General features: G+C 57.7%; 2 protein-coding genes across 4 annotated transcripts in view; one reads left to right on the top strand and one right to left on the bottom strand.

The window, feature by feature from the left end:
• LOC111144740 (prosaposin) overlaps positions 1–4006 on the top strand; it is a 33317-nt gene extending 29311 nt beyond the window's left edge. For 2 of the 3 annotated variants that reach the window (XM_022499176.1, XM_022499175.1), the window contains 6 exons: positions 356–451; positions 745–931; positions 1015–1172; positions 1464–1544; positions 1763–1870; positions 2948–4006. In XM_022499176.1, coding sequence (XP_022354884.1) covers positions 356–451; positions 745–931; positions 1015–1172; positions 1464–1544; positions 1763–1870; positions 2948–2983 — 666 coding nt within the window. In that variant the 3' untranslated portion in view covers positions 2984–4006. Of the gene's footprint in view, positions 1–355; positions 452–744; positions 941–1014; positions 1173–1463; positions 1545–1762; positions 1871–2947 lie in introns of all 3 variants that reach the window. The other variant, XM_022499174.1, reaches the window with a different exon arrangement.
• A 374-nt stretch (positions 4007–4380) lies between these two features.
• Positions 4381–17461, bottom strand: part of LOC111144669 (cadherin related 23) — a 354437-nt gene continuing 341356 nt past the window's right edge. Inside the window, exons 52-69 of the mRNA XM_022499070.1 lie at positions 16529–16648; positions 14911–15088; positions 14544–14755; positions 12415–12606; positions 12150–12263; positions 11447–11576; positions 11089–11340; positions 10848–11009; positions 9106–9362; positions 8719–8816; positions 8194–8314; positions 8037–8116; positions 7889–7929; positions 7667–7727; positions 7076–7205; positions 6754–6876; positions 6232–6336; positions 4381–5379 (exon numbers count right to left, since the gene is read on the bottom strand). Coding sequence (XP_022354778.1) covers positions 5053–5379; positions 6232–6336; positions 6754–6876; positions 7076–7205; positions 7667–7727; positions 7889–7929; positions 8037–8116; positions 8194–8314; positions 8719–8816; positions 9106–9362; positions 10848–11009; positions 11089–11340; positions 11447–11576; positions 12150–12263; positions 12415–12606; positions 14544–14755; positions 14911–15088; positions 16529–16648 — 2703 coding nt within the window. The 3' untranslated portion in view covers positions 4381–5052. The remainder of the gene's footprint in view (positions 5380–6231; positions 6337–6753; positions 6877–7075; positions 7206–7666; positions 7728–7888; positions 7930–8036; positions 8117–8193; positions 8315–8718; positions 8817–9105; positions 9363–10847; positions 11010–11088; positions 11341–11446; positions 11577–12149; positions 12264–12414; positions 12607–14543; positions 14756–14910; positions 15089–16528; positions 16649–17461) is intronic.

Raw genomic sequence — 17461 nt, 5'->3', positions numbered from 1 at the left:
CACCCACATTCCCAGAATGACTCTGGAAGGCTGAAATAAATGATTGTGACCAGGTAAGATAGAACATGTGGACTGTTCTTAGGGGTCAGGGGATGGTTTCTTTGCTTCTGTCTCCTGAAGTACGAATTCCTGGTTTTTCTGTGGGGCTGGGTGATGCGTGGCAGGAGATAGTGGTGGAAGAGCAGTGGGCAGAGGGATGGGTCAGGGACAGGAACTTGGACACTGGGAGGAAGCTAACCTTTGTGTGACATTCTCCTGTCCTTGGCCACAGGGTGTCTCTTCCCCTTTAGAGCAGCAGGACTCAGGGGTGAGGTGAGGGTCTCGGCATTAATGTGCTCTCCTGCCCTTCCCACAGGAGGACATGGTCCAGGCGAAGACCAGTGTTACTTGTGAGATATGCGAGTACGTGGTGAAGGAGGTGGCCAAGCTCATTGACAACAACAGGACTGAGGTATGTGCATTTCTAGAATGCTCGAGTGTTCCCGTTCCCTAGTGGCAGAACCAGCAGAAGAGGTGGGCTTGGCCCTTGCCAGCATTGGACAGCAGCCCTTGGAATCTGCTTACCCGCTGCCCACCGGTGGGTCCCTCTGGGCTGGGGTGGGGCTGCTTTGTAGGTCTCATCTTTCTGGGGAGGAAATAGCACCTTGCTGTTGGCTGGTTTCTTGGATGTTAATATTTTGAGAATCTTTTCTGGCCCCATCAGCCTCTCCTCTTCTAATAGGATCCTCTTGTTTTGTGTTTCAGGAAGAAATAGTTCAGGCTTTGGATAAAGTGTGCTCAAAGTTGCCTAAGTCCTTATCTGAACAGTGCCAGGAGGTGGTGGACACGTACGGCGCCTCCATCCTGTCGATCCTCCTGCAGGAGGCGAGCCCTGAGTTGGTGTGCGCCCTGCTCCACCTGTGCCCCACCCAGGGGCTGCCCGTGCTGCCTGGTGAGAGGGGTGAGGGGGTGGCCGGCCGGCCCCTGGGGCTCGGGAGGACCCTGCCGGCACTGAGCCTGTGCCTCTGTGTGTAGTCCGTGTCATTCAGCCGAAGGACGGCGGCTTCTGTGAGGTGTGCAAGAAGCTGGTGAGCTATTTGGACCACAACCTGGAGAAAAACAGCACGAAGCAGGAGATCCTGGCTGCTCTCGAGAAAGGCTGCAGCTTCCTTCCTGACCCCTACCAGAAGCAGGTATGCCCCGGGCTGCTTGGGGCCAGAAGGTCAGAACCCGCGGGTGGAGTGCAGAGGCTGGGGTGGCTCACTGATTGTGCCCCCGATTGAGGTTTTTCAGGGAAAACTAGCCATTTCTTAGAGGTATCTGTTGGCTCAAGGGGAGCCATGGAGGGGCAGTAGCAGTAGCAGAAGCAGGTGTGGGGAAGCTGAACGTGGCCGGGTGGGCTATCTGGGAAGGGGGTGCCGGGCTGGCAGAGCATGCCTAGCGCCCCACCTCGGCTTGGACCCGTCTCCCTCTTTACCGAACAGTGTGATCAGTTTGTGACTGAGTACGAGCCCGTGCTGATAGAAGTGCTGGTGGAGGTGATGGACCCTTCCTTCGTATGCTTGGTAAGCTCCTGGGCGGCGTGGGGCCCGGCTGGTTCTGCACGGAGCAGGGGTCCTCAGAGGTTCTGGAGACTCTCGGGGGATGGACTGTGGGAGGACACTGACTTTTTGGAAGTGCACGTCTGAACTCTAGTTCCTGTTGCTTCTAGAAGCTGATAATCTTTAGTTTTGAAAAGGATCATTGGAGTAGATCTAATTCCTCCCCCTTTTTCACCACACAGAAAATTGGAGCCTGCCCCGCGGCCCGTAAGCCTCTTTTGGGAACCGAGAAGTGTGTGTGGGGCCCCAGCTACTGGTGCCAGAACATGGAGGCAGCGACCCAGTGCAACGTGAGTAGCTTGGCGCCCGCTGCACAGGCCTGGCGGGCAGGCTGCCTCCCGGGGTGGGCAACCCCGGCGGAGGGGGGGCTCCGCCATCGGCGCTCTGCCCGGCCTGTGTGCCCAGAGGAGCAAGCAGGCTTGTTCGTGGCCGCGCATCGAGGCTGGGGGACTGACAGCCTTCTGGCCTTGGAGAAATGAAGGGTTGGGTGTATTCTGCAGTGTTTTTTGCTTCTGCTTCCTTGTTTTTTTGCCTTTAGTTCCCTTGTGACGGGGTCAGGATCAGATTTGCACAAGGCCACCCTAGAGATTGCACAAGTCCTCTTCTCCCTTGGGTCAGTCTTGGCTGGAGCCTGGCCTGAGTCTTCACCCAAGGCTGAGCCGCTGTTCTTGAGTGGCCTTGAGACTGGGTGCCTGCCCAGCAGTTCCCAGACCACTGGCGCTGTCCTGCCCGGGCCACCAGCGGTGGTGCCCCACACTGCTTCCTGGGGTGGGGACGTGTGGACCAGTCGGTTACTTAATGTTCTTTTGCGCAACTTTTTCTTCCTGGAGTGGTTTCCTCATGACCAGGTCCTCAGGACTACTGGCCCAATTGTGTCACTTCGGGCCCCTGCAGGGAAGGGGTGGTGATGGCCACCCGGGTCCAGCTCCTTGCCCCGCTGGCCCCAGCGCATGGCACAGTCGGGAGGAGCCACTTCCTGCTGCCGTCCTGGGTCAAGGGGCCTGTAGGCCATTGTTCATGAGGCCTCAGCTGGTGTGCGTGCTCTTGGGTGAGGGCTTCTGCCTTGGGGGGGCCTCCGTGCCGCCTGCTGAGCGCTGGGACTCTGCCTGTAACCAGATGGAGGGGTCCCAGGCCCTCCCTGCATGGGTGGCTCACCTGTGAAACGCTCAGGCACTTTGCAGCTGCTGTTTTGGACTCTTGCCTCAGGGGTCCCTGACGGTCAGGGGGCCACCTGCTCCCCAGTTTTAAGTGGGGTGCTGTCCAGCTAAGGAGAACAGATTCCATTTTTGGGTGCTGTCTGCTGCACGAACAGGCCAGGAGTAGGGTTTGTCATGTGAGACTAAATCCAGCTTCCTCTCTCCTGTCAGGCCGTGGAGCACTGCAAACGTCACGTGTGGAACTAGAAGGGGCGTTCCATCTTGGAGAAACTGCAGCATCTTTTTCTACTTGTGTGTCTGGGGCAGTGAACACACCGATCTGTTGATTGTGTTACAAAAATAGGTCCCCTTTTCCTCCTTCCCTTTCCTGTCCCCTGTAGCATTGCTGTCCGTGCAGGAGGCGCCTGGCCCGCAGCTGCCCTTGCTGCTCCACTGTCCCTTTCCTTTGCCTAGACAGCTGAGGACGGACTGTGCACTGGAGGGCTTTCAGCCTGCCCTTGCGTGGTGGCTTCCTGGAGGTGGCGGTGGCGAGCTCTGGGGGCGGGTGCCAGCCAGAGCTGCTTGCCAGAAGGCTCTTGGTTCTCTTGGCCTGGGTCTTGTTCTGAGCCCTCCACCTACCCCTGAGCAGGGACCTCCCCTCTTCCTGGGCCGCTCTACAGAGAAGCAAAACAAAGGCAGTTTTATATGAAAGATTAGAGGCTCAGAATAATGAGGCTTTTAAAAACCACGTGGTTCTCACTGTAGGGGAGATGCAGGAGGCAGCTGCTCGGGAGGCCTGGGTGGATCTCGGGTTCGCCGTCCCCAGGTCACCCTCCAATTCAGCTTTGGGGTGTCTTTCCTGGTGATGCCTTGTTCGGGGTTCTGTGGGTGTGGGAGGGAGGGGGAGCACCTGCCTGAATGTCATCTGCTAGCTCTGCGTGTAGGTCCTGGGGGCCTGGCTTTTGTGTGTGTGGACAGTGGTGGCCGCCTCTTGCTTGCTCTTGTGTCCACCCAGCTGCTGAAGTCTTGCTTCGAGCGTTTCTAGCTCTGCCCTTGGCTCTGGGCCCCTCACCTCTAACCCCCCCCCCCCCCGTTTCATAGATGTTCTTGTTGACCTTGAGATGAATGTGGACGAGACACTCCTAAGCCTCTGGCTGTCAGGTGGAGGCGTCCTGTCCAGGCCTTGGCCGCTGCTCCACCTCTCCGTGTAGCCGCCTCTTCTGTTCCACTTCTAGCTGCCAGGAGACAGCGAGACGTGCAGTTGGCTATTAAATGGACGTAATGACTGTTTTGGTTTGTTTTGCACTAAAGTTTCTGTGATTTAACAATAAATAAAGTCTGTTAACCAGACCTGAGCCTGAGTGCTTCCGTAACACTTAGCCAGCGTTCGGGTTCTGAGCGCTCCAGGGCCACGGGCGTGTGGGTGTCCAGCGGCCCTCTGGCCCTTCTTGGCCACAGAAAGCAAGCAGAGTGGGCAGAGAATCCCACCAGGCTCCTCTCTGATGGGCCAGGCCCCTCCCTCTCCCCAGGCCAAACCCGAGGGTAGTTTACTGGAGCCACAATTGTCCAACCTTGTGAGTTGCCTTTCTTATTTAAAATGCAGACCATTCCAGAAACGTTCAGTGAGTACCAAACAAAATCAAGGGGAAAATGTTGAGGGAATAACTTAATTTAAAAAAGGAATACACACAAACACTCTACATTCAGAACCGAAGGGAATACCAGTCCTTTCTCTTTATGAGATGGGCGCATTTGGGAAGCCTGTGGAATGTAGAGAACACAGTTCATGGATGTTGGTCATGTCCATGTGGGGAGGCCGGAATCACTCACAGCTCCTGGCTGGATGTCCAGCCAGAGATGTGCTAGAAATGCACTGGGACGTGGACTGAAATCAGGAAGTCAAGGCCAGGTGGGGTACGCCAGTTCTGGGTCTCCCTCCCCTGGTGCTGGAAGTTGGGGAGGGGTTTGGGGTGGGGACAGTGGATAGGGATGTGGGGAGGGGAGGAGAGAGGGCTGCTTGGCCTCTTAGAGTTCAGCTTGGGCTGAGTTTGTTCTCAGACTCCTGGGCCCCCAGTGACCCTCCTTACCTTGTCCTTAGACGCTTATCATTTTTTGTTTGGTTTTCTTAAAAAAATAACAAATTTTATGAAGGTAGAGGTCAGGTGCTGAATGGGCGTCTGGCAAAAGTGGAATGTGAGCCGCTAGAGCGGGCTCCCCCAGGCCCTCGTGAGGTGGTGCAGCCCCTGCAGGCCTGGGGAGGGGTCTGCACTGTGGTCCTGCCCCGCCCTGCCCTGGGAGGGATGGGAGACACCAGTGAGACCCCCTCGGCTATCTGGTCATAGCTCTGTGATCTCCAGGGGGCTCTCGAGGATCACATCCCGAAGCTTGTGCAGGGGCGTGGATTTGGCCGACTCTGTGCGGGCGTTGTGCTCAAAGGCGCTAGCCTCTGTGGCTGTCAGGGTCTCCAGCGAGCGACCCAGGCCCTTTTGGTCGTCCTCGGGCAGGCTGTTGAGGTCCGTGGCCAGCAGTGTGCCGGTGCTGCCGTGCACCATGTGGATGCCGTCGGGCCCCTTGAGCTCTGTCGGCAGCTTGTGGCGGAAGCGCAGACTGCCCTGGCCGGGGCTGCGTTCCCCTGGCTCTTCCTCCAGCTCGGTCTGGATCAGCTGCAAGAGGCCAGGATCCCCCAATGGCTCTGGGACTCAAGCCACTCCACGCTCAAGGCCATGCTCAAGGGCTGAGCAGGTGAATGGCCCCAGAGTCCTGAACCTGCTCTGTCCCTGTTTCCTCCCTACTGCACACAGGTAGCTGCAAGGAACTCAGGGTTCACACATCAGTAGGCCTGTCAGCTGATGAGTGTTTCTCAAACGGGTACACCATGGACACTTAGGGTGTTATAGCCGAGTTATTAGCATGTGGGTTTCCCATGAGAATCATGAATTTTGTTTCATGATCTATAAAGATCCTACGATGCAGTTTTTGTATCTGGATGTTACCCATGTGTCCTCCAACAGGATCCACTCTGGCCAGGTAGGGAGTGTCGATAGGGGAAGTTGGAAAGGGGGATAGGATTCAGTGGAAACTCGACATGGGGCACTTTTGACCCATGTGGATCTGTTTGCTCTGGCCTATTCCATTTGGGAACTGTTGGCCCAATGGGAAATCTGGGTTTTTAAATAAAGTCTGAATTTTTAAAGTGTTGACATTACTGCAGGCAAACAACACTATATAGATCCATCTGACTGTGAGCAGTTTCCTGAGGGCATTACTCTTTCAGGGCATCTTCTGGGGCTCCGTGAGTCTAAGAAACACTCCCCAGCAGCCCCCTGGGAAAGCCCACTGAGAAACCCGGAAAGTCGACTTCCTGGACCCCACCCATTGCTGTCTTGCTCTGGCTGCTGAACTCTACAGAGACTCTGAGAAGGATGAGCGTGGCTCAGGGAAGAGAGGGAGGGAGGGAAGAAATGAGCACCCCCAGCGCTGGGGCACAGCACACAGTTCCGGGCCGGCCCGGCTACCTCAGAGATGGAGGAGTGGCAGGAGGAGGCTTTTTGCACCATCCGCTGTGCAAAGAGCTTTTTGAGCCGCAGGTAATCCTCCAGGACCACCTTGAGCAGCGAGCCCTGGGGGAGGGAGAGGGTTAACCCCCCACCAAGGCCTCCCCATCCCCCCACCTGCCACAGCCCTCACTCCCGTAACCCTGATGAGGGTGATGGAAGGTGCTAGTAGTCGGGTGCACAGGCAGCTGATCTAAGGGTAGAGGATTGGGAGCAGAGCCTGGTGAGAGCGACCAGCTGGAACCTGTGTGGGCTGCTGCAGGCTGGAGCAGTTCCCCATCAGCCCCATGCCTGGGCCTCCCTTTCTGTGCTGTCATTCTCGCTCAGTAGAGGGTAGATCTACCTGAGCCTAGAGGTGGAAAAAGTTGTTTCCCAGGATCCTCCCCCATCCCTCTATCCTCTGGAGCTGGTCCCAGTGCCGCCAGAGGTCTGGGTGCGGGGCTGTGTGGGGGTGTGGTGCAGGAGCCTGCACGGAGGACTCACCTTGATGGGCCCCTCCCGGATGATCTGGCCCAGCTTGGCGATGTTGTCATACTCTTGGATGGCTGCGCGCAGGTACCGGTCGTCATCAGGCTTGACTGCTGCGGGTTCACGCCCAAACGTTCCCTGGGGAGAGAACACGAGCTGGAGCACAGCTGGGCTGTGTACACACACAGGGCAATGGATATGGCCCCCCGTGCCCCCTGGAACCCAGCTCCTTGGCAAGCAGTGGCAAAGACCTGCTTTACCTCCATCCCATCCCTCATAGTCGTGCCCCTGCCCCTGCCCCCGCCACCGCCCTGCCCCAGCTCTGGCCCCGGCTCACGTGGGTGCGGGTAGGGCTGTTCCACAGGTCTGCAATCTCACTCAGGTTCTCTGGCAGGTCGTCCTCACGCTCAGCCTGGGCAGCCAGCTCCAGGTTCCGGCAGAAAGGATCCAGCCACACGGGGTTGGCTCTGCATGTGGGAGGGGGCGTGTGGAGTGAGGAGGGACAGCCCGAGTGCACAGATGCCCTCGGAGCTTCACCACTAACCCTACCGTTTTCCCTGGCCAGTCCAGGACTAGTGGGTCAGGGCCATGAGAAGCAGGCCCCTTGCCTGTGGTCCTCGGGGGTGTACCCTCCCACACTAGGATCCTACAAGAACCAGGACGATGTGTCAGTCTGGAGCACCTTCGGTCCAGAGGCCTCATTCCGCACTTGGTATCCACTCTGCACCTGTTCCCTGGCACTGGGAGCCCAGTTAGGGTGTAGATCCTAGCTCAGCAAGGGTGACTGGCCCACTAGGGGGCACCCCCACCCCAAGTTTTAGCTAGTCTTGTCCCTTGGAGCTTAAGGGGTGGTAGAGCACTTACTCCACCAGGGTCATGGGTGGGCCTCCCCAAAGTACATCCTGAGGGCTCAGGGACCCCCACTTACCCATCAAAGGAATACTTGTTGGTGTTGGGCATGTCCATGATGTCAATGAAACCGCGGTTCCCTGTAGGGAGAATTGCTGGGGAATGGAGGGAAGGGGTGCACCCTGCTGGGCTGGGGGAGCCCAGCCAACCTTGTGAGGCCTAGGCAGGCACTCTAGGCCCCTCAGGGCCCCTCCTACCCTCTTAGCTGCCCCCCCCACCCCCAGTCACAGCCCTTGCTCACCTGCTGATCCAGCCACAATGGCTTTGAGCTTCCTCTTGTGTCTGGAGGGAAGCAGACAGAAGAGGGGCTAGTGAAGGAGGCTGGACAGGGCTGGCATCTCCCTGGTGGCCTCTGTGACTGTCACAGGAGCAGGGAGGGGGGCACTCACACGGTCCTGTAGTACCAGTTCATGAGGATGAAGAGCATGGCCGCCAGGAAGAGGAGAATGGCCAAGACGATGATTGCCATCTGGGGGAACGGGGCCAGGCATGAGTGGGTGAGCTCGTCGAGGGCAGAGGGGCGGCGGGGCCGGGTGCCAGCACTACCTGCAGGGCAGACATGTCGTCGGGCAGGCGGACGGAGATGGCGGGCTGCACGTCCAGGACGTTGTAGTTCCGGAAGAGATTCCGCAGCTGCTCCTTGTTCTCGTCAATCATCTGGATCACCCTGTGTGAGGGGCGGGTGCCTCAGCTTCCCTCAGCCAGTCCTTCAGAGCTGGGGCCACGCAGAAAGGTCTGCGCTCTTGCCTCCCGACTCCCCGCCCCCACCACGCCTTGCAAGATCAAACCGCAGCAGCTGGCAGAGCTCCGCGCCTTACAGAGTTCACGCCTCACCCAGGATCCTGTTTGCGCCTCACAGGCCGTGTCCTCCTCCCATTTTACAGATGGGGAGAGTCAGGCTCCGAGGGGTGGAGGATACCCCCAAACTGTTCTCTGCCAGCCCTGCCCACCTCTTGGGGGGAGCCCCCTCACAGCTGGCCTGATGGTATGATCTGCCTCCCTTGGGGGGGTCCCCTCCCCAGCTCCAGGGCAGGGAGGTGGGCCGACGCTCTGAGCCCAGACCCCACCCACCGGTCCACGTCCAGGATGCGGTTGGTATCACGGTTCACCACGTGGATGAGCAGCTCTGTCTGTGCGAAGTTCACCCGACCCTTCTTGTCCACGTGGAACTAGGCGAGAAGGGGCATCATGGGCCGTGGCAGGGGAGGGGAGGGGATGGGGAGCCCCTCCTGGCCTGCCCTGCCAATACACCCATCGCGGCCGAGTGCTCACCGAGGACCACACGTGGTGCCGGTCACTTCACTGCATGGGGCTGGGTGCTATTAGTCCCATTTTACAGGTGAGGATACTAAGGGCCAGAGACTCCCTTTCAGACCCCTGGTTTCTCCGCGATGCCCTGTCCCTGTGGTCTCGTCCTCCTCCCCTCACCAGTAGACCCAGGGCGGCTCCATGGGTCACCTGCACGTCGTCCGTGTTGACGATGGCACCAGTGATGTTGGAGAGCAGGCGGATGAACTCCTCCTGAAAGCCGCGCACGCGGTCGGGGATCTCATTAATGACGATCTTGACCCGCTGGTCATCTCTCAGGATGTAGATGCCAATGATGGCCGTGTCATTGTGGCCGGCCAGGTCCCGGGCCACGATGTCCACCACAAAGTAGCCGGGACTGTAGGCCATGAAGAGGTCGAAGGTGCGCAGGATGCCGTCCACACTCCCTGCGGGAAGAGGCCACGGACAGGTGCAGCTCAGGGGCCACCCAGTCCCTGTGAGTCCCCTGTGGGGGGGCGAGGGCCAGAGGCATCTGGACATGAGGGGAGGAAGGGTCTCAGGCCGTAAGTGCCCACAGGGCGGGGGAGAGCACAGAGATGACCGAGGCCTGGGGACAGGTGAGCGTGAGTGTTCATCTGAGGGAGCAGTGGCGGTGGCCTGGGCATGGCTGATTTTTTTCCTCAGAGAAGGCTGCCAGTGCTGCCAGAACTGGCACTTCTAGGGATTTCTAAGTTTTTACTTCAACCCTGCAAGTTCACACACAGCTGTGGGCTGCACTGACCTAAGGATAAGTTTGGGACTCGGGGGACCAGGGAACATGTCCGAGCCCCCCACTGTCTCTCCCACATACATGCACTTCTGAATTTCACAGCCATACGAGAGAGATGACCAGAGGTGGTGCAGCAGTCTTCTCTCAGGAGACCATAGACCTGGGTTCAAGATCTGCCACATTCTAGCTGTGTTACTTTCAGCAAGCTGTGTATCCTCTCTGCCTTAATTTACTAAACTAAGAGCAGTACTAGATCAGAGGACAAAGGGATGGTGTCTGGTTGTGTGACTGGAGGAGTTGGCATGGGAATTAGGCTTCAGAGGATGGTTAGGGGGAGCATATCTGAAGGCAGAGGTGAAGGTCAAGGTGGTATTTCAGGAGGTGAAGACAAAGGGCAAAGGCCCATGGAGGGTGGTATAGAAGGAGCTGAAGGAGTGGTGAGGTGATCAGCTTGGGTGGGCACAGGGTCCTTCTAGGTGGTGGGGGGCTGTGGAAATCGGGAGGGGAACTGGAAGACGTGAACCTTGAAAGGCAGGCAGATGAAGGAGTCTAGACTGATTCCTGTAGGCAAGAGTGGGGAAGGGGTGAAGTCTAGAAGGAAAGTCATGGGACAACCACCAGGACACCTCTCGGACCTGATCCAAGAGACTCAGCTGTCCACACAGGCAAATGCACAAGTCAGCACCATACATTCAGGTACACAGGTGCTCCCCAGGGCTTAGCACAATGCCTGACCCAAGGGAGGAAGAGGTGCACCAATGGGAAGTCAGGTGGACGTATGGAGAGGAGGATGGCAAGGTGGATGGATGAGTGGACAGATGGGTAGATGGGTGGACAGATGGATGAGTGAGAGGAAGGATGGACAGATGTACGGGGCGGGGGCAGACTGACACATGGGTGGGTGGATGGACGGATGGATAAGAAGATGTAGAGAAGGAAGGAAGGAGAAAGTGGGTGGAGAGATGGAGAACTGGATCAGAGACTGGGAAGGTAGATGGAGGAAAGGATTAACAAGGAGCTGGCTATGATGGTTAGGTGCTAGGTGAACAGAAGGCACATGGCTGGCTGGCCAGCCACTCATACCCTGTGGTGCCCACACAGACCCCATCTCCTCCAGACTACAGTCCATGCAGTGACAGAGGTCTTGGGTGGAGGCTCCTACCCATGGTGAAGACCTGGCCCACGTCCTCAGAGTCGTTGGCAAGGGCCCGGAAGTAGTGGATGGCCAGGATGCTGTAGAAGACCAGGCTGTTGTTGCCAATGTCTGCATCCAGGGCCAGCACCTGGATCAACTCTGAGCCCACCTTGGCATCGGTGGCCACTCCTGTGGGACAGGGGCGGGCAGGTATAAGTGGCAGGGCAGGAGCAGCCCTGCAACCCAGACCCAGGCCCCTCCCCGGCACCTGCGGTGTACTCGGCCTTGGTGAAGCGCGGGGGCTGGTCGTTGATGTCTTCTAGCACGACGCGCACCTCCTGCAAGGTGAGGTCACTGACCAGGTCGAGGGCCGGGGAGGGGCCCCGTGGTGGTGTCCAGCTGCGGTTGCTCGAGGCCTTCACGATGAAGGAGAAGACGGCTTCCCGCTCCCGGTCCAGGTCCCGTAGCACCAGCAGGCGCCCGTCTGGCCGGAGATGGAAGTTCTTCTCTTCGTTGCCGGCTGGGGGCGGGACCACAGCACAGGGTGAGGGGGTGGGGCTGGGGTGGGGCTTGGTGGGCGCTTCTCCAGCTCCAGGGTCCATAGGGCAGAGCCCGACAAGCCCCACCTGCAATGAAGTAGTACACGATGGCATTGGGACCCTCGTCTGCGTCCACGGCGCCTGTCACGTTGCCCACGAGGGTGCCACGTGGGGAGTGCTCGGGCACAGTCAGCAACTGGTACTGGGGGCTGCCTTTCTGTAAGGGGAAGTGGGAGGTCACAGAAGGCCAAGGTCACTTGGGGTGAGCAGAACTTCTGGAACCTCAAGGAAGTATGGGCCGGGCCTGGCCTGTTCCGTGAGGCAGACCGACACCTGAGCTGATATTTGAACAATGGGGCACGCTCATATACGTGCTCATACACACACTCCCGAACTCACATGGTCTCTAGGGAACCTCACACCCCACGTGCACACAAGAAAACCCCCCCACCAAGACTATGACTGCATAGTCTGAGTCAGCAGGAGGGGCTCAGCCCCAGCTCTGTGAAGCAGACTGAATATCGGGTTTCCTGCATGCTTGCTCTTGGGTATGCAATCAGGAGAGATCCTGCTGCACGAGTCTTGCCTGTTTGCTCTTCTCATTGCCAAGTAGTACCGTGAAGTAGCAGCTGCTCAATAAACACTTGTCCTGTGAGGTACGTGCAGTTTCTGTGTGTGACCACACGTGCACAGTACAGTGTGCACGGGAGAGTGGGAGCCTGTGTGCCCACAGGCAGGGGAGTCCCTGTGTGGGTGGCAGGTGTGGGGTGGGGGTGGGGGGTCAGCTCACTGGAGGCCTCACAAAGAGAGGTTCGTTGTCATCGATGTCCTCCAGGGCCACCTGCAGCGGCTGCATGGTCTCGTACGGTACTGGCTGACCCAGGTCACTGGCTACCAGGATGAGCTGGGGGACAGAGGAACAGTCTGAGGGGGGTCACCGCCCCCCCCCCGGGAGCCAGCTCACCACCCAGGCGGGCATTCTATTCTAGGTGGGGAGAGGGCAGCCGTGTGCCGGGAGGAGAGCCCTGCCCTCAGCCCCGCCCCTCGCCCCTTACACTGTACAGGGCCTGTTTCTCCCGGTCCAGGCGCTGAGCTGTCTGGATGAGGCCGCTGATGGGGTCAATGGTGAAGTACTCCCAGTCCCGGTTGCCGGCTGTCTTCAGGAAGCTGTAGCGCACGGCCCCATTGAGGCCCTCGTCCTTGTCTGTGGCATAGACCTCATATACATTGGAGCGCAGCGGGATCTCCTGCGGTGGGGGGTGGGAGGGTTTTGCAGGGAGGCTCCTGGGGCAGCCCAGAGAATCCCAGCTCCCAGGCCCCGTGGGTGCTCTTGTTCCTTCTCCTCACTCAGCACAATGTCCTTGCCACTTTCCAGCAGGCTTAGGAAACATCTGCCCACTTCGCTGGACTCTCCTGGAGTTTCAAGCACCTGCTAGAACATCCCTTCTCCCCACCCCCACTCCACTGCCCGTCAGTGGTCCTGCCTGGTCTCCATCCACCATGCTTCACACACACTCAGGGTTATTGCCTTTTCAGGGGCTTCCCCCATCCCTTGGATCCCACCGGGAGGCAGAGGGAGAATCCAAAGGCAGAGACCACAGCTACCTCTCTGTGCCTGGGTCTGTCTTGCTCTGTTAACCCTAATCACAGGAGTGCTAGGAATCCCCAGACAACACCATCTACCTAATCGGGTACCTGAAAGTGAGGGACAGGCAGGTAGAATGACATGGTGTTTAGAGACAAGAGCAGCGGTCTATTCTGTTACGAATTCACCGTGTGACTTGGGACATGCACGCTACCTCTCTGGGCCCCAGGCTCCTGATTCCCTTGAGTCTAAGATCTCAAGAGATCTGATGGCTATAATATCCTGACCCATAATAAGGCTGCACAGGGCACAAGGAAAGAGCACATTTCTTGAATTTACTTGAAAAATTATCAGCTCGGCATGGTTCTCCGGATCTCATGGATCGGGACAATCAGAGTCTCCCAAGTGGCAGTTACACCTAATTAATGGCAATGCGATGACAGGGAGCATTACTTAACACCTGCTGGTTGTTCGGGAGACACGAATCTTTCCAAATAGTGTCTTGAAGGGAAAAATGTAGCAAATGGGGCCTCTGTTGTGGCAAAGAACTAGATTATTATTAATTTATATCTTGCCTTCTTCCACAAAAGATTTGAGGTCACTTACAAAAGTCTGTAAGTGTATACATTATAACAAGAGAGAACAAGTTAAAAAAAAAAAAGGGTAAAAAATAAAAAAAGGTTGGCAGGAAAATGGAAAGTGAGGGGTGGGGGACAAGGTCTGTGCACTGAGTCCCCGCAGGGTCACTCAGCATGGGCGGGCGGGCTGCTCTGAGCTCCCCAGTGGGCAGCACAAAGACGACCACTCCCTCACTGCCATGGGCACTGGAAAAAGTAACTCACAGGTATGGGCACAGCGTCATTTCCCGGTGCTCGGCCCCGGGGGATATGTCTCCTGTGGGACCTCAAAGGGGGGACAGAGTGACAAGGACCTGATGTTGATGTTCTGAGAGGCGGCGGCATGCTGAAGTTCAGGGAATGGAGAACAAGTGGGAGATCCCCTGAGTAGAACAGCACCGAGCAGATGGGGCCTGGGTGCTGAGAGGAAGGAGGGACGGGGCAGGGAATAAAAGAGTGACCCCTGTCTTCACAAGGCAACTTAGAACAAAGGATAAAAGAAGGATTGGGAAATTCTAGAACATCAGTCACTTCCCCCTTGTTTCTTATTTGGATGCCCAACCCCAATTCCTAGGCCTGGTATCAGCAGGAACAGCAGACAGACGGAAGGAACATGTGTGTTATTTTGAGACACAAATATGGGGGAAGTGGGTGTCCGGGGAGGCTGCCTTTTTTGGCAGACATCTAGGAGCAAGAGTGAGGGCATCTACTACTCTGAGTCCTGTTTTGCGGATGAGAAACCACTCCGAGAAGTCTCTTTCTCAAGGACACAGTAGCAATAGTCAGACTTGGGCCCAGGGCCTCGTGCTGGCATAGCTCACACTACTCCCCACTCTTCAGGGCTGCTCTGTGTGACACTGAGCAAATATGTCTCGCTTGCTGGCCTCAGTTTCCCCACCTTCCCAGTGGGGGCCTTTCACTCTTCTAGGTGTGACTGTGGGAGGGAGATGGTGGTGGGCAGGGGGCCCGGGGACAGCGGTACCTCTCTGATGTGGAGGACGGTGCCGTTTGGCGGGCGCACAAAGATGGGGCGGTTGTCATTGACGTCGATGACCTCCACCAGGAGCATGGTGGTGCCCCAGAGCGGGGGCTCTCCCCCATCCGTGGCCACCACCGTCAGGTTGAACCTCTCGTAGGACTGCAGTGGCCGCTTTGTCGTCACCAGACCTGAGTCCATGTCCACATGGAAGGCCTCTGGCAGGCAGGACGAGAGAGCCGCTGGGTCCGGCTCTGGCTGAGACGTCCCTCCTTCCCGTCCCTTCTCCTCCTCCTCCTGGCCTGGGGCTGCGCACATGACCACCCGCTCCTCCCATGAGCAAGGCATCATGGGTGGGGAGTCGGCTACTTACCCATGCCAGGGCCCTCGAGTGAGTAGGCCAGCTCCCCATTGGGGCCCTCGTCCTGGTCAGTGGCCATCATGGTGATGACCGAGGTGCCTGCCGGCTCGTTCTCGTACACGCTTGTGCTGAACTGGGGCTTGGAGAACTGTGGGCGGCAGTCATTGACGTCCAGCACCTGGATCACCACCTGTTGGCGGAGAGGGGATGTGGGGTCAAAGGTCAGGAGCATACAGAGGGGCTGCTTCAGGCGACCCAGTCACACGGGAGCAAGCCAGGGCAGACGGTGCCTGCTACTGGAGTCCGACCTCAATTTGTACAACTCTCCCCACCCCAAGCCTCCTCCTGAGCTGTACACTGGGGACAGCAGTATCTCCTCTCTCAGGCCCACCCATGATGCACAGCGCCTGGCTTCAGTAACCGCTGTGCAGCTAGGCCTGTAGTGACCAGGTGTCGGTGTCCATGTCCTGAGGCAGGGAGCCCGCCCCTCCCCCTCCCACTCCGTCCTTTGCTCCTTCTCACCGTGACCCCTACATCTGCGTCTTCTCTCTCTATCGTAATGCGGGATTGTGATTCCTCCACTTCCCAAAGTTCCCTCTTGTCCGGCTTAGGAATCCGGCTTGGGACGGGCTCCCTTGGCTGACCCCACAGCCCAGGGCGGGGCCCCTGGACATCGCAGGCCGGAGGCCGTCTCTCCCCTGACTGCTGAGGCTCTGCCTGACCTGTGTCCCCCGAAAGCCCCTCACAGCAGTGATTTTAAGAACTCTGTCATGTGCACAAGCCACCTTCCAACTCCCTGTCGCCCTGACACCACTGCCTGGGGCAGGAGGTGTCATATTTGCTGCTGCTGCTCCCACCCCCTGCAGGGCGGACAGCCGAGGCTCGAGGCTTGGAGAGGTTACAGGCCACATGCAGAGTGCTCCACTAGTGCGCTCGTCCTCTGACTCCCAGTGCCGTGCTCTTCCCAGCACAGCAGTGTGACAGGGACGGGATCCCGGTGTGTGAGTGCTCCTGCCCCCCAAAACTGCTCACCAGCCCCCACCCCCCAGGACAGTTCTCCTTGGAGGCTTAGGCTATGGTGGGGAGAAATGGCAGAACTACATACAGAAAGATCGGACTGGAGAAGGCAGGAACAGGGGAAGAAGGAAGGAGAAAGCAAGGCCTGGGACTTTGGACAGAAGTGAGGAAAGAGCTTAGCAGATGGGCCTCAGGGCAACTGTGTTGAAGCTAGAGCTGGAATGGGAACGGGGCTGGATGCCCCATTAAAGTTCTTTAAGAGACATAAAGATAATTGTGTCACAGTTACATTTGGTTGCTGGGCTGTTTCTTTTGGGGGACACTGTGGGGGTGGGACATGTGGAGCCCCAGGCTTGGGTTACACTGGGGTGTGTTTAAACACTGTCTTCACAGTGTTGGGCACAAGAAAGTTCTCTTGGAAAGTCCCCATCTCCCTAAGCAACCTCCTTTTTGGCTCACCCAACTAAGCTCCTGCTGTCGGCTGCTGCGAACACGTCTCCGAGGGCCCGGGAGGCCCTGCTCCCGCCCTGCAGCGTCCTTTAAAGTAAAGGCTTTGCCTGCTGCCTCCACAATTCCAGTCCTTAGAGTCCTTGGTCCGGCCTAGTGGCCTTACCTGCACCGAATTTTCTCGACGGTTGCTGGCTATATCCCCGGGGTTGTCTTTGGCCAAGGCTGTCAGAATATAGTGATCCTTCTTCTCCCGGTCCAGAGGAGACAGCACATAGATGTCACCCTAGGAAGGGGAGGGTGGAATCAGTTCCTTCATCAATCCGACTGGTAGTTACTGAGCACTCAGTCTACACCAGACATCGTTCTAGGCTCTGGAGACACGGCACTGAACAGAAGAGACAACAGCCCCCAGCCCCACGGAGCTCGGGTTCTAGTGGCTCTGTGGGCCCCATGACTCCACTCCACCTGGAGATGGGATGGACGGGCCACACTGGAGCTGGCTACCTGGCCCGGTATAGAGCAGTCCTCTGTAAATATTTGCTGTTCACAGTGCCTGGCCAGAAGCATGACTGATCATTTGCACAGAGCACAGAGGACAGAATCTGGCTGACTGGGCCGAGTGCAGTGGGGTGTGAGCTGCGAGAGTCAGTAGGAGGGAAAGTCCAGTTCTGGCCCCGTCCCTGGGGAAGGTCCTGCCTAACCAGCCACCCCCAGCCTGCAGTGGTCTCTCCCTGGGCTAAAACACCAGCTTTGAACCAAGTCACAGTCATTTAAATCATCACCCATCCTTTCTCTTGAGTTTCTGCTCTCCCACAGCGTGGGGGAGGCACTCATGGGAGGCGTCTTCCCTCCCCACCACCCCCACCCAACACTGATACAGGGCCATGTATACAGTAGGAGCTCAAACGCTGTGCCCACTTTCTGCAGAGCTTCCTCTACCTCTCTTTTAATGGTTTCCAAAAGCAGTCTCCTGGACTCAAGTCAAGTGTTCTAGTCTGGTGGGGACACAGCTCAGAATTTTTTTTTGTCCCACAAAGGCTAGTTTCAAAAGACTGTGGCCACAGGGACAGAAGGGCCACAGTCTGCCGGATGTCTG

This window comes from Enhydra lutris, unplaced genomic scaffold (assembly GCF_002288905.1).
Source record: "Enhydra lutris kenyoni isolate GAN:26980312 unplaced genomic scaffold, ASM228890v2 scaffoldscaffold12, whole genome shotgun sequence".
Lineage (NCBI taxonomy): Eukaryota > Metazoa > Chordata > Mammalia > Carnivora > Mustelidae > Enhydra > Enhydra lutris.
This window is presented reverse-complemented; position numbering and strand designations above follow the sequence as displayed.